This window comes from Sturnira hondurensis, unplaced genomic scaffold (assembly GCF_014824575.4).
Source record: "Sturnira hondurensis isolate 20B ecotype Veracruz unplaced genomic scaffold, ASM1482457v3 Scaffold0001509, whole genome shotgun sequence".
Classification (NCBI taxonomy): domain Eukaryota; kingdom Metazoa; phylum Chordata; class Mammalia; order Chiroptera; family Phyllostomidae; genus Sturnira; species Sturnira hondurensis.
Window position 1 is genome coordinate 2,846,067 of NW_028074140.1, and position 14,868 is coordinate 2,860,934.

General features: G+C 42.3%; 1 protein-coding gene across 3 annotated transcripts in view; it reads right to left on the reverse strand.

Annotated features, from left to right (window-relative positions):
- Positions 1-9,694: 9,694 nt before the first annotated feature.
- GRAMD2B (GRAM domain containing 2B) overlaps positions 9,695-14,868 on the reverse strand; it is a 120,863-nt gene continuing 115,689 nt past the window's right edge. For 2 of the 3 annotated variants that reach the window (XM_037028605.1, XM_037028621.1), the window contains 2 exons: positions 14,258-14,351; positions 9,695-10,899 (listed from right to left, as the gene is read on the reverse strand). In XM_037028605.1, the coding sequence (XP_036884500.1) occupies positions 10,858-10,899; positions 14,258-14,351 (136 nt within the window). In that variant the 3' untranslated portion in view covers positions 9,695-10,857. The remainder of the gene's footprint in view (positions 10,900-14,257; positions 14,352-14,868) is intronic. The other variant, XM_037028614.1, reaches the window with a different exon arrangement.

Sequence of the window (14,868 nt, forward strand, 5' to 3'; positions counted from 1 at the left end):
GACTGCTGAAACTTGTTCACTGAAACATTTCAACTTTCAGTAAGGCTTTATGCCCCTACATTTATGCATATAGGTTTTATTATATGTTATTGATTATACTATTATAGTCGTTCAGTTTTCCCCACTTTGCCTCCCTCTCCTAGCATGCCCACTCCCTCAGGCTGTCCCCACACCACTGTTCATGTCCATGAGTCATGCATGTGTACTTTGGCTACTCCACTTCCTATACTGTACTTTACATCCCTGTGGCTATTCTGTAACTACCTGTTTGTACTTCTTAATCCCCTCACCTCTTCACCCATTCCTCCTCCCCCTACCCATCTGGCAACCATCAAACCACTCTGTATCCGTGATTCTGTCTCCGTTCTTCTTGTTTGCTCAGTTCGTTTTTTTTTAAAGATTTTATTTATTTATCTTTAGAGGGGAAGGGAAGGAGAGAGTGAGAGAAATATCAATGTATGGTTGCCTCTCCTGTGTTCCCTGCTGGGAACTGGCCGGCAACCCAGGCATGTGCCCTGACTGGGAATCGAACTGAGATACTCTGGTTCACAAGCCTGCGCTCAATCCACTGAGCTATACCAGCCAGGGCTTGCTCAGTTCGTTTTTTAGAGTCAATTGTTGATACATATGTATGTATTGCCATTTTATTGTTCATAGTTTGGATCTTCTTCTTTTTCTTAAATAAGTGCCTTTGAGATTTCATATTATAAAGGTTTTGTGATGATGAACTCCTTTAGTGTTTTCTCATCTGGGAAGCTCTTTATCTGCCCTGCCATTCTAAACGATAGCTTTGCTGGGTAGAGCAATCTTGGCTATAGGTCTTGTTTTTCATGACTCTGAATATTTTTTGCCAATCCCTTTTGGCCTGCAAAGCTTCTTTTGAGAAATCAGGTGACAGTCTTATGGGAACTTCCCTGTAGGTAACTAACTTTTTTCTCTTGCTGCTTTTGATATTCTCTCTTTATCTTCAACCTTTGTCTTTTTATCAAGTTGCGTCTTGGAGTGGGATTCTTTGCAACCATCTTGTTTGAGACTCTCTGTGCTTCCTAGACTTGCATGTTTATTTTCTTTACCAAATTAGGGAAGTTTTCTTCCATTATTTTTTCAAATAGATTTCCAATTTCTTGCTCTTTTTGGCAACCCAATAATCTGAATGTTGGAGTGCTTGAAGTTGTCCCATAAGCTGCTTACTTCATCCTCATTTTTTTGGATTCTTTTTTTCTTCTTGTTTTTCTGATTGGTTGTTTTTTTCACTTCCTTATGTTTCAAATCATTGATTTGATTCTTGGCTTCATCTACTCTACTATGGATTCCCTGTAAATTATTTTTTAGTTCCATTAGCATATCCTTCATTTCTGCCCGGATCTTTTTTATGCTGTTGAGGTCCTCACCAAGTTCCTTGAGCATCCTTATAACCAGTGTTTTGAACTCTGCATCTCATAGATTGCTTATCTCTATGTTGTTTACTTCTTTTTCTAGAACTTTGATCTGTTTTTTCATTTGGGCCATGTTTCTCTGTCTCCTCATTTTGGCAGCCTCCCTGTGTTTGTTTCTATGTATTAGGTAGAGCTGCTTTGACTCCATGTCTTGGTAGTGTGGCTTAATGTAGTAAGTGTCCTGTAGGGTCTGAAGGCACAGCCTCTTAATCACCCAAGCTGGGTACCCAAGTGCGTCCTCCCTGTAGGCTGTACACCTTCCCCTTGTAGTTGAGCCTTGGTCGCTGTTGGCAGGTCAGTGGGAGGGATTTACCTAGGCCATTGGCTGCAAGGATTGGCTCTGACCACTGACCATCAACCTCTCCTCTCTGTGGAGGATCAGCTGTGTGGGGTTAGGGTGGTTGTAAAATTCACAATCAAATAAAAATGGAAATACTGCCAAACCTAATTTTAGTCCCCTATTTTCCACTTGCAATCATACACTTAGGTATCTTTCGATCCCATGGAGGGAAAAATATGTTTACCATTATATTTTACCATTAATGTTATCTACCAATAACAGCTAGGAGAGTTTTAATTTTTTTTTAGAGAATGAAATGTTTTTCATCATAGTGGAACTCTTAAGCACATTCTCCACACATGTGGCATGCTAGCTGGATGTCATTGAGATAATTGTTACACCTTTGGCACGGACAGCACATAGTGTGGTATTTTCAAAAACGCCAAGCAGATAGGCCCCCCTTGCCTCCTGCAAAGCACCCAAAGCTGCACTCTGGAAGTGCAGATCTGTCTTGAAGTCCTGAGCAATTTGTTGCAGCAGGCGCTGGAAGGGAAGTTTGAGAAATCAGTTCGGTGGATTTAATTTCACTAAGAGCCGTAGTACCAGGCCTGTAATGATAAGGTTTCTTCACCCCTCCAGTAGAGGGCGCACTCTTATGACTGGCTTTGGTTGCCAGTTGCTTCCTTGGTGCTTTACTACACCTTGATTTTCAGGAAGTCTGCTTTGTACCTGCTTTGTAGGAGACATGGTATAGATACCTGTTTACTTTCGCCCCCTCTCCTCCGGCTGTAGCTCTGTGAGCCAGAGGCAGTCCTGGTGTCTTCGTGCTCCTGGATCACTGAGGCAAAACACCTGCTGACCCCTGGGCCCAAGGAATGCTGGGAACTCCTGGAGGAGCCACTAGAGGTTGTGGTGGGTGCCAGCCGCGTCTTCACGCAGTTTTCAAGGGTCGCTGTTCACTGAGATAGTTACAATGAATGTTGGGACTTCGTATCTCATCATTTTCAGGTAAGGATGAGAACGTCTTCCTATGTATAGTTGTGGTCTCCTTAGACAGAAACGTAGAATTGTGTTTCTCGTCTGAGAGTCATATATGTATAGAAGGGTGTACATGGCAGCTGAGGAGCCACTGGAGGGATAGTAGCCACTTATTAAGCTATGATCTCTTAGCTCCAAGCCTTCCCTTCTAGACTCCACTTCATGGTGCAAATGTTGAGATTCTTCCAACCATATTTGTGTTGTCAGCGTCTCTTTGTTCGACTCCGCTAATACATGGTAATAGCCAGAGCCTGTGAGACTGGAAAAGATGAAGAGATTGTTCCTTCTTGTTGGCTTCCAGAGAAATTCTGGAATGTTTCCTGTTCCAGTGAGTGTCACCTCTTTCTCAGTTCTGCACCCTGGCAATGGCAGTTTATTCCTGTAGCAGCAGCTGAACCCAGTTTCTGGTTTTCCAGACACTTGCAGACCCGGCCTCATTGCGCAGTCCCTGAGGCATTAGCTTCACCTGGCATGCCCATGCCTCAAAGCTCGGTTCCAGCCCCGTGGGCCCCCAGGATCCCCAGCTTTAACAGTTTCAACCACTTCTCTCTCGTTCCCCAAACCGAGGTTCGCTAGCTCCGTACTCAGCGCTGTCACTATGTTAACCCTTCTGTCTGGTTCATAGTCCTCGATGTCAACTTTTCTCTGGTGTGGGAGTTCCATCTTCATCCTGGATGGATGAACAAGGACTAGATTTGATTTCTCATCTGTGACAAAAGTTTAGCAATAGCTGAAGAAAAAAAAACAATGAAACACTGAAGTAGTAATTAGGAAAAGTTTTTTGTGCACACACAGAAAAGTTCCCAACTGGGAGCACTAAAACCAAACCTGGAATAAGCCTCAGGGGCTTATTGTTATAAAGCAGTGTACACAGTGAGAAGGCATTGACTGTTTACTCTTCACTGTGACTGGCTATAATATTAGAACATTCTTTATTTATGTATTTTTAATATATTATATTGATTATGCTATTACAGTTGTTCCATTTTCCTCCCTTCATTCCCCTCCACCCTGCAAACCCTCTCCCACCCACATTCCCCCTCTTTAGTAAATGTCCATGTGTCATTAAGTTCTTTAGCTTCTACATTTCCTATACTATTCTTACCCTCCCCCTATTTTCTGCCTACCATCTCTATGCTACTTATTCTCTGTACCTTCCCCCCCTCTCCTCTTCCCACTCCCCTGTTGCTAACCCTCCATGTGATCTCCATTTCTGAGTTTCTATTCCTATTCTAGTTGTTTGCTTTTGTTTTTGTTTTAGGTGTGGTTATTAATGATTATAAGTTTGCTGTCATTTTACTCTTCATATTTTTTATCTTCTTTTTCTTAGATAAGTCCCTGTAACATTTCACATAATAAGGGCTTGATGATGATGAACTCCTTGAACTTATCTGAGAAGCACTTTATCTGCCCTTCCTTTCTAAACGATACCTCTGCTGAATAGAGCAATCTTGGATGTGGGTCCTTGCCTTTCATGACTTGGAATACTTCTTTCCAGCCCCTTGCCTGCAAGGTCTCTTTTGAGAAATCAGCTGGCAGTCTGATGGGAACTCCTTTGTAGGTAACTGTCTCCTTATCTCTTACTGATTCTAGGATTCTCTCTTTATCTTTAATCTTGGGTAATATAATTATGTTGTGTGTGGTGAGTTCCTCCTTGAGTCCAACTTGTTTGGGACTCTCTGGGCTTCCTGGACTTCCTCGAAGTCTATTTTTTTTTGCCAGATTGGGGAAGTTCTCCTTCATTATTTTTTCAAAAAACTTTTCCACTTGTTGCTCTTTCTCTTCCCCTTCTGATACCCCTATAATTCGGATGTTGGAACGTTTAAAGATGTCCTGGAGGTTCCTAAGCCTCTCCTCATTTTTTGAATTCTTGTTTCTTCATTCTTTTCTGATTGGGTGTTTCTTTCATCCTTTTGGTCCACTCCATTGATTTGAGTTCCAGTTTCCTTCCCATCATAATGGTACCCTGTGCCTGTTCCTTCATTTCACTTAGTGTAGCCTTCATTTTTTCACCTAATTCGCAACCCAGTTCAACCAGTTCTGTGAGCATCCTGATCACCAGTGCTTTGAGCTGTGCGTCTGATAGGTTGGCTATCTCTTCATTGCTTAGTTGTATTTTTTCTGGAGCTCTGATCTGTTCTATTGTTTGGGCTATTTTTTTTTTGTCTTGATGCACCTGTTAGGAGTTCATCAGGGTGGGGCAACCCATGTCACTGCGTTGTGATGCTGTATGTGGGGAGGGGTCTGAGAAGGAACAGTGTCACTTGCACCACTCTCTTGGATTGCAGTCTCTTCCACCTCTTCCCCCAAGCAAACTGGGTCTTTCTGGTGCAGATTCCCATGTGGGTGGTTTGTATACATTCTAGGACCCTGTGGGTCTCTCCAATGAACTCTCCTGTGAGGCTGGGAGTTTCTCCTGCCACCACTACCCCCACAGGTGTTTTCAATTGGTGTTTTGAGGCTTTATTTCCCTGAGCTGGGACCCTGGGTTGTGCAGTCTGTTCCACTACCCAGATATGCCCGGTTTATCTGTGCATGAATGTGGGGCCGCCCGGTCCACCAGCTGCCTTGTGCACCACGCCCCTCCACAGTCCGCCACCTTGCTGGGCCCGCCAGCTGCTGCCCCGCTGTGAGTCCTCTCTGTCCAGGCTGCCCATCTCCACCCCTCCTACCAGTCTGGATGAGTGTTTGGTCTTTAACTCCTTGGTTGTTGGACTTCTATCCAGTTTGATTTTCTGTCAGTTCTGTTTGTTTCTAAAATTTTGTTGTCCTTATTTTGGTTATGCAAGGAGGCACAGTGTTTCTATCTATGCCTCCATCTTGGCCGGAAGTTGTATCAACACATTTTTCAAAAATCCAGTCAGCTGTTGATAGACACTTAGATTGTTTCCATACCTTGGCTGTTGTAAATCATGCTGCAATGCCCCATTAACATGGGGTCCATTTTTTCTTAATTTAGTGTTTTCATTTTCCTTAGATATATACCCAGGTGTGGATTTGCTTGGTCATAAAGCAGTTATATTTTTAATTGTTTGAGGAACCTCAGACTGTTTTCCACAGTAACTGCACCAATTTATTGTATTTTCTCACCAACTGTGCCCACAGGTTTCCTTTTTGCTACATCCTGGCCAACACTCATTTCTTGTCTTTTTAGTAACAGCCATTCTAACAGGTGTACGGTGACAGCTCATGTGGTTTTGATCTGAGTTTTGTTCATTGTTAGTTGTGTTGAACCTCTTTTCAGGCACCTGTCGGCCATCTGTATGTCCTCTTTGGAAAAATGTCTATTCAGAACTTCTGCTCATTTTGAAAAATCGGATGGTTTATTTTTTGCTATTGAGTTGTATGAGTTCTTCATATTTTTGGATATTTACTCCTTATCAAATATATGACTTACAAATATTTTCTTCCATTTGATAGGTTGCCTTTCATTTCATTGATAATTTCCTCTGCTATGCAGAAGCTTTTTAGTTTGATGGAGTCTCACTTGTTTATTTTTGCTTGATTGCCTTTGCTTTTGGGATCAGATCCTAAAAATCTTTGCAAGACTGATGTCAAGGAGCTCCTCACCCATGTTTTCTTTTATGAGTTTTATGTTTTTTTGCCTTACATTCAAGACTTTAATCCACTTTTGAGTTGATTTTTGTGTATGGTTTAAGATAGTAGTGCACTTTCATTCTTTGAAATGTGGCTGTTCATTTTCCTGGTAGCATTCATTGAAGAGATTGTCCTTTCTCCATTGTATATTCTTGGCTCCTTTGTCCTAAATTAATTTACCATGTATATACTAGTTTGTTTCTTGGTTCTTTGTTCCCATTGATCTATGTGTTTGTTTTTATGCTGGTACTGTACTGTTTTGATTTCTATAGCTTTGTAATACAGTTTGAAATCAGGACAATTGTGCATCAGTCATTGTCCTTTCTCAAGATTGCTTTGTTTGGCTATTTAGGGTCTTTTGTTCTTCCTGTGAAATTTTAGGATTGTTTATTCTATTTCTGTGAAAAAGGGCATTGGAAATTTTGACTGTGGTTGCATTCAATCTATAAATTTCTTTGGATAAAGCTTCACAGTAGGAGAAAACACAGACGTGCTAGAAATTCAGTGATCAAAGGCTCTTCATTTAATATGTGATTCATAAAATAGTTAAGAAGTGTTAATATCATCATTAGCAGCAGGGTTAGGCTTAAAAGAAGCACATGAAAAGAGTATTACATCATTGGGCACCTTTGTGAGATCAGGTTAATGGATCCCAAATGACAGTATAACTATTACTGATGTTTAGAATTTTGACTTTTAATAAAATGCTCGAGAGTAAAATCACCTGGGCTGTCTATTACGTGCTAGTACTCATGACCTTGGGATCATCAGAAACAAATAGACAAGGGAAGCATTTCCTGAATTTCACTATTTGGTTATCGAAATCAAAACAGCATGAGACAATTCATACTTAAATTGGAAGTTTTTCCTTGTGACTCCATGAATTTATGAATTAGGATGAGTTGTGGAAGGCAAGGAAAAGACATCTTAAAATATGTGTCTGGAATGGCTTCAAAGAATTGCATAAATGCCTGCTTGGGAAATACTTTGGAGTATTGAGGCCTGTATGTAGAAAGGTGTCTTAAATATTCACAAAGCTTGAAAAGTCAGTAATAACAGCTTTTTCTGTTTAGGCGAGGCTGGTAATTTCTATTCACTAAAATAGTACGTAATCATAGACTAAAATATCAGAATGTATAGGAATAGCATTACAACCAATAATCTCTTTTTAAGGTTTGTTTTTTCTGATTCTATTAAGGTAATACTTGTTTTATTTCCTTTTATCATTTTTCATTTTTAGAAGGAAAGAAATATTTTTATTTTTAGAGTGAGGGAAAGAGAGGGAGAAAGAGAAGGAAAGAAACATCAATGTGAGAGAAAAAAAAAATCCCACAAACGAGGCCTGTGCCCTGACCAGGAATCACACTGGCAACCTTTCGCTTTGCAGGATGCTGCCCAACCAGCTGAACCACAGCAGTCAGGGGCCAATACTCAGATTTTAAAGGGCAAGGCATATAGTGGACATTTGCTATTATTTTGGCCACTCAGCATCTGAAACACCTTCCTGCTTTAGAATTCCATACTTTTGTAGCTAGGTGGTAGGGGCTGAGAATCCCAGATGTGTGCTTGCCCATGCTGCTACTGCTGCTTCTTCCTCCGCCCCTCTTTCTTCCCTCCCCTCCTCTCCTTCCCCTCCTTCTTCCCTTCCCTCTCCTTCCCCTCCTTCTTCCCTCCCCTCCTCTCCTTCCCCTCCTTCTTCCCCTCCTCCTCCTCCTCCTTCTTTTTCACATGTCTGAAGGTGACTGGCAGCAATGGCTAAGTTAGTCATGCAGCTGATTGATTACCTGCAGGTTTATTTAGCACATCAGATGTATCTCTTCTCTTGACACACAGATTTCCCATGCTTCTCTGTAGTTCATATACAGACATGTGATCTGGGCATCACCATCTAGATCGACGTGCATCAGATTTTGACTTAGGAGCTAGTTATAAAAAAATGAAAGAAGCAGCAACATCCCTAAAGTAATAGTAATAACAACAGAAACAACAACTAAATCCAGAAATGATGAAGCTCTTTGTCTTCGGAAGAGTCGACCATAATGATAGTTGGAAAAAACACTAAAAACTATCAATAGTGTAGGGGAAGGGAGATACACAGTTGTAAGATCTGATTTTCTAAGAACCTCTTACTATTTTAAATAAACTTATGTGATTAAAAAAGCTAGTAACCAGTGCCACCCCAATAAATTCAATAAAAAGAAAAACCCCCAGCAATAATAAAGTACCCTGTGAAGGTAGGGTAAAACTGAGTTGAGAGAGATGATCTAGGTTTATGAAAAATGATTAAATTTTACTAATTCGAACATGAGACACGATACGTTCTCAGTAAAACAGCAGTGAAGGTAACACCAGCAGTTAAATGTGAATCACACACACGCACGTTCTATTCTGGTTCCTTTGTTCGGGTCCCTCTCAGGTAACTGCTTTCCAACCCCTCCCCCTCAAACCCGATTTTCCACTAAAAAAAGGTAGTAACTGTTCATTATGCAAAATTTGGAGAATATAGAAAAGGTCAATGTGTATGTACTTCCACACATATATGTAAATATTGACAATTGGGATCAAACTGTGTAGTTTTGTGCCTAACCTTTTAATGCTGTTTCCGATGCCATTCTTTGACAACACTTTTCTGAATAACTACGTCATTTAGTTCTGCTATTATTTTGAGTCTCTAATATTTTTCTGTCATAGTTTCAAAGAATATTCTTGTATATACATTTTTGACTAGATCTTTGCTTATTGCTTCAGAATAAATTCCTAGATCGCATATTACGAAATCAGTGACATATGAACCTTTTAAAGGCTCTTCACACAGTTGTAAAACTTCTCTCTAGGGGTGGCTGACCCACTTTTGAACCCCTAACGGGTTTTGCCTATGAAGTATTGACATAAAACTTTTATAAAACTGGCATGTCAGACACAAACATACTTTACAAAAATAATGCATATGGTATCTGTAATGAGAGTAAACTGCTTGCTGGACACAGAGTTATAGTTAAGAGACATTCTCACATTTGATCTTCACAGTGACCCTTTCTGTTGGTCTTTTCAGCCTTGGCAATAAAATGGGGAAGATGGCCACATAGCTTGCTTATGGTCACATAATTCATAAAATGTGGACCTGGGAATCAAGCATTGGTTTTCCCGATGTCAAAGTTCATTTTCTTTTCCATATATTTTTGCGACTCAATTTAAATACCTCATACTTTTTGAGTTCTGAAGTGAATATTCAAGAGAAAAGAGGTATGGGTGAGTTGGAAGTAGCAGAGAGGAAGAAGCAGTTAAAAAGCACACTGTCTTTGTCAAAAGAGTTAAGAAATCCACAAAGCACAACACTAGCAGGGCATTTTAATCAATGAGTATTTATTAAAAGCCAGGGTGCACCAGGCACAATTCTTGTCCAGGAGGCTAACAGATACAAATGATGTAACCAATTCACTTATTAGCTTATCTGATTAAATAAAATACATTTCATAGAAATGATTATAAAATGCATTGCAGATAGAAACAGAGTATCTTTTATATTACAGATCTTACGGTACCTAAATAATTATTAATAAAAACCAGACAACCCATATGGTAAATAGAAGTTAGCAAACCACCAGTTATTTCTTTAGTCAGCAAAAGATAAAAAGCGTGCTATCATCATGCTGAAATGGATTTCAACATTCAATACAGACACCTTTTTTCAAAAGTAACAGAGTCCGCCTATCATCTTAAAAATATGGTGTTTTGCACCCTGTGTCAAATCACATTATACCTCTGGGTTTAAAGATTAGTTTTGGTTTCAAAGTAAGTTGATTTAGGGCTTCACTCCCACGTCTCTCAGATTCTTGATCTGGGGTGGGTGAGAATCAGTACAATTAAGTATTAGAGAAGCAAAACAAAACACAAATGGGATGGTTGATCTGCTTTGCCCAATATTCTTGCCAATATTCAATTCAGAAGATACACCCATGATTTAAAGTAGAGCATAACAGTAGAAGGGAAAAAATGCTGGTGTTATTTCTTTGAAGCAAGTCTGTCCATTCGAGCTCTTTACTGCCTTTGGAGAGTTATGGCGAATTCTTTAAAGGACCATGTCAGGTCTGTTGGCACATGATATATCCCTTAGTTTGAAGGCTGGGGTGTAGGGGAGACTGGGAAGGACTGAAAAGGCATGTTGTGGAGTGTGTTTGCTGACAGTCACCATGGCCACTGAACCGCAGTCATCCCCGAGAGTGTCCACCAGGTCCTTCCTGAGACCTCCCGAGATGGGTGTTTTCTTCAGACAGCAGCACTGAAAACTTCCTCAAAGGGTCAAGGTCAACTTTTATTGCACAGGAACCAAAATTATTCTCCCCACCCCTCTTTCCTGAGCTGGAGACCTCCAAGTGCAAACATGGCTGGGGATGCGGCGCTGCTCGCTCCTCTGGCCAGCAGGGAGCGCTCCACCAGGACACCTCCGGGAGCACCTTCTTCAAAGGGAAGCACGAGGTATCATGTTGGCCCAAGCAATCTGGTCGGTCAGTCGCCATTCTCAAGCAACTTTTGTAAGTTGTTCTGTATCTTGAAATAATAACAGAGAAGCCCTTGTTATTATAGAATGCAGTATATATTAAGGGCACATTTGCTACGGCCTATATAAAGCTTGAGATTTTTCAAAAACGCTACACAGAGGTTAAATTTGGATCAAGCAAACAAATGCCTTTTAATGGCACAGAGGTCTGTTGGACAATCCACTTTAAAATAAAAAGATAAAGAGAAGGCAGGAAAAGAAAGTGTGGCACAAAGATGAAAATGTCAGTGGAGACCAAGAGAAGTCAGATGCAGGAAAAGGCAGCAGACCTGGAGACTCCAGGTGTGACCCCAAACATTCAGACACCCCGGGAGCTGGTCTTCACACAGCCCGTTGGACGGCGTGAGTCAGACAGACACCGGGCAGGAGTGTTTAACAGTCCTATGCGATAGCGTACATTTCCCAGGAGAGTGTGAATTTCACAGGGACAGGGTCCGTGCTGTGTCTTTGACTCTCAAGACTACAGAACAGTGCTGAACATTAACAATTTGCTTAGTAAATGTTTGTTGAGTAAATGAACTTCAAAGAATTCAGGGCAAGGAATTTTCCACAACCAACATTGTGTAGGGGTAAGGAACCCTGAGGAACAAATGAAGGAGAATGTATTTTATTCCTTCAGAAGGGGAGTCCTGCAGGCAGATGCAGGGCAGTGAAGAGGAGGGGACCTAACTCGTCTGTGTCAGGCACGTCACACACGGGCACCGTCACCACGCACTGCCACTGCCGCACAGGGGCAGGTGTTACACGTGAAACGGGGGGCCAGAGGGCTCTGGGACAAGGCCAGTTACACAGACTGTAAATGGCAGAGTGGGAAACAGAGGTCTGACTCCAGAATTTATGCTCTTTTTCTTCTGTACTGCTCCACCATAAAGCCCCGTCCAGTACTAAGAAAGTATTTCCTTCTTTGCCCACAAAAGGCATTGCCTTCCTCCTCCACACTTCTACTTCCTGTCTCCCCTACCGGTCCCACAGGACCAAAGATAAAAGCAGGACTGAGAAGGTACAAAAAGAAATGAAACCACAGACTGATATCCAAAATATATCAAATATACCTACAAAGACAAAAAAAACACCCAAAAATAAAACAAAGGAGATAAACAGGCAATTTACAGAATAAAATCCACATGGCCAGTGAATATATAAAAAGATGTTCACCAGCAGCAGAAATCAGGAAAATGCGAATAAAAACCATAACGAGCTCTGATCTCCCACTGCTAGACTGGTAGTAGGGAGCCAGAGGGGACAAAGGTGGTGGCAATGGGGAGAGAACTTGAGGAGACATTTGAAGACAGATCACAGAGGACTGCTTAACTGATCAGTCAATTGGTGGCAAGTGAAAAAAAGGAGTCACAGACTGTTCTTAGATTTCCCTGAAAGGGCCATGATGCCATGACAGGGACCAGAGGGGAGAGGGGAGAGAATCACGGGGGAAAAGGGGAAGGACTCACAGGAACAAGTATAAAGGACACATGGACAAAAACTAAGGGGGGTGGAAATGGGAGGGAGGTGGGGAGCACTGGGGAGGCGTAGGCAGGGCTGGGAATATAAGACAGAAAACTGTACTTGAACAAGAATTAAAAAAAAATAAAAGAACTCAGGAAGTCACAGCAGGGCAGAGCAAAGGCTTGGATGAGAGGCATCACTGGAGGAGAGTAGAAAGAAATTGCTGGTACAGAGTAAGATGAGCTGAGACAGGGCTCCCCAGTCCCCACCACAAGCAGCTGGTTTCGACACCAGGCTGTGCTGCACTGTAGCAAGACTGCCTCCGGCTGGCCGGCAGACCGGTCAAAAAGAACGTGGGCGTGGCCTGGTAACTTTCTTGGCTTCCATTCCTTTGAGCCACGTGTGCAATTTAGAACTTTGTAGAACCTCAACATGTGCATTTTGACCCCAAATCCACTTGTGAGGCTTCTGCCCGGGACAAAGGTTTCTGTTGGTATCCAGGCCTCTCAGCTGAGCAGTGGGGCTCTCTCCAAGCTCCTGTTTTTCTGTCCCTCCTTACAGAGTGTGGTGTCCTAGCCCGGCCCAACAGGGGGAAGGGGAGAAATGCAGGAAAGGGAAGCAGGATTCTGTGTGCTTTCTGTTGAAAGAAACCCGTGTGTGCCGGAGTGAGCAAAATGGAAAATTAAAATCATCCCATTCACTTGGTCAGCATGAAGCCAAACACTGGCAAACATTTCATTATATTAAAAAAAGGAAATATTATCGTCAATTCTCAGTAGCTAACATTTTCGAAAAAAAAATTCTAGCAGCTACCCTATACCTTCTCTAGATTGATTTTGGATTTAAAAGAGAAAAAGTTTTCAAGTCAGTGCATGGATACAATGATTCAATAGGAATTATCTGGCATGCCCTGGTTTAAGAATGGAAGTTTGGAAACACCTTTGCTCTTAATACTTCAGTGGGTAAATGCTAGATAACATTGAGTGTAGCAAAACAAACACGCTGACTCATCTGTATTTCATGTTTCTTCCCAAGTAGGCGCAACTGCACTGGTATGGAAAGCTACTGGGCATTTGCGCGTTTGAACTGAACACTTCACACTAGCCCTTTCCTTAAGGATCAGGGTAAAAAAAAGTTTTATATGGGAAGAGACAAACATGTTGACAGGAGTAAAGAGAAGAGAATCAGGTGGAACTTTGGGATACTTTCGGCGTGCCTCCCTCTTTCTCTGGTTCACCCTCCTACTGAGATCTAAGAATGCCACAAATATAAGGACAGGTCTGCCCGAAAGTCGCTATACAGGATGATACCTTTCGAGGTAAAGGTACTCAGTCGCCCTCAGCAGGGACCATGGTTGGATTCTGAGGGGCAGTAAGGCAGGGTTTCTGAGCACAACTCTGAAGTCACACAGACCTGCTTCAGGTCTGCCAACTTGCTGGATGTGTCCCCTTGAGCAGGTGAATTGGAACTTGGATTCGTCCTCTGTCCTGGAGAGGAGCGATGGCACCCAGCTCCCGGGGTTAGACAGGGGATGGATGCAGTATTTTAGGTGTGGCCCCAACTGGCCTGGCGGGGGTAGGACAGCACCTTCTGGTTGGGGCACTCCCTACCGTGTCCCTCCCCTGAGACCCTGGGTCAGGGGGTGACTTGCCGCTGGGCGCTATGACATAGAGAAGTATTTCTAACCAAGGAGGAATAGCAGAAGATAGACCACCAAGGAAAATGAGACTGAAACCTATTTCTTGGTGGAAATAACAGTCTTTCACATTTACCACATAATCCCTGGTGGGATTTGGTTCTTTAGGCTGCCTGCTGGACCAGAAGCATTTTAATGTGTGACCCCTGATCTATGGCACGTGACAGGCATGACCGAGACTGCCCCCAACACAGGCGAGAATCAGTCACCTTTTCTAATTTCAGGATGTTAGCTGCGAGCTGTCGGCAGAGGACCTCCATGTTTAATTGCACGTGGGACCCCAGGCCGGAAGGTGCCGCCTGCCTGTAAGAACAAAGAGAAAATCGACTGTGGGCAGGAACAGCAAAGAGAGGAATGGAATAAACACAGCTAAAATGTACTTGAACAGAAAGCTAGGTTATAATAGAAGAGAGTGAGCATTTAACTTAGCATCAGAAGCTCCCTGCATTATCTGAGAAGCACTTTATCTGTCCTTCCATTCTAAATGAAAGTTTTGCTGGATAAAGCAATCTTGGCTGTAGGTCTTTGGATTTCATGACTTGGAATACTTCTTTCCAGCCCCTTCTTGCCTGGAAGGTCTCTTTTGAGAAATCCGCTGACAGTCTGATGGGAACTCCTTTGTAGGTGACTGTCCCCTTATCCCTTGATGCTTCTAGGATTCTCTCCTTCATTTTGGTCTTGGCTAATGTAATTATGATGTGCCTTGGTGTGTTCCTTCTTGGGTCCAACTTCTTTGGCACTCTCTGAGCTTCCTGGATTTCCTGGAAGTCTATTTCCTTTGCCAGACTGGGGAAGTTCTCCTTTATTATTTGTTCAAATA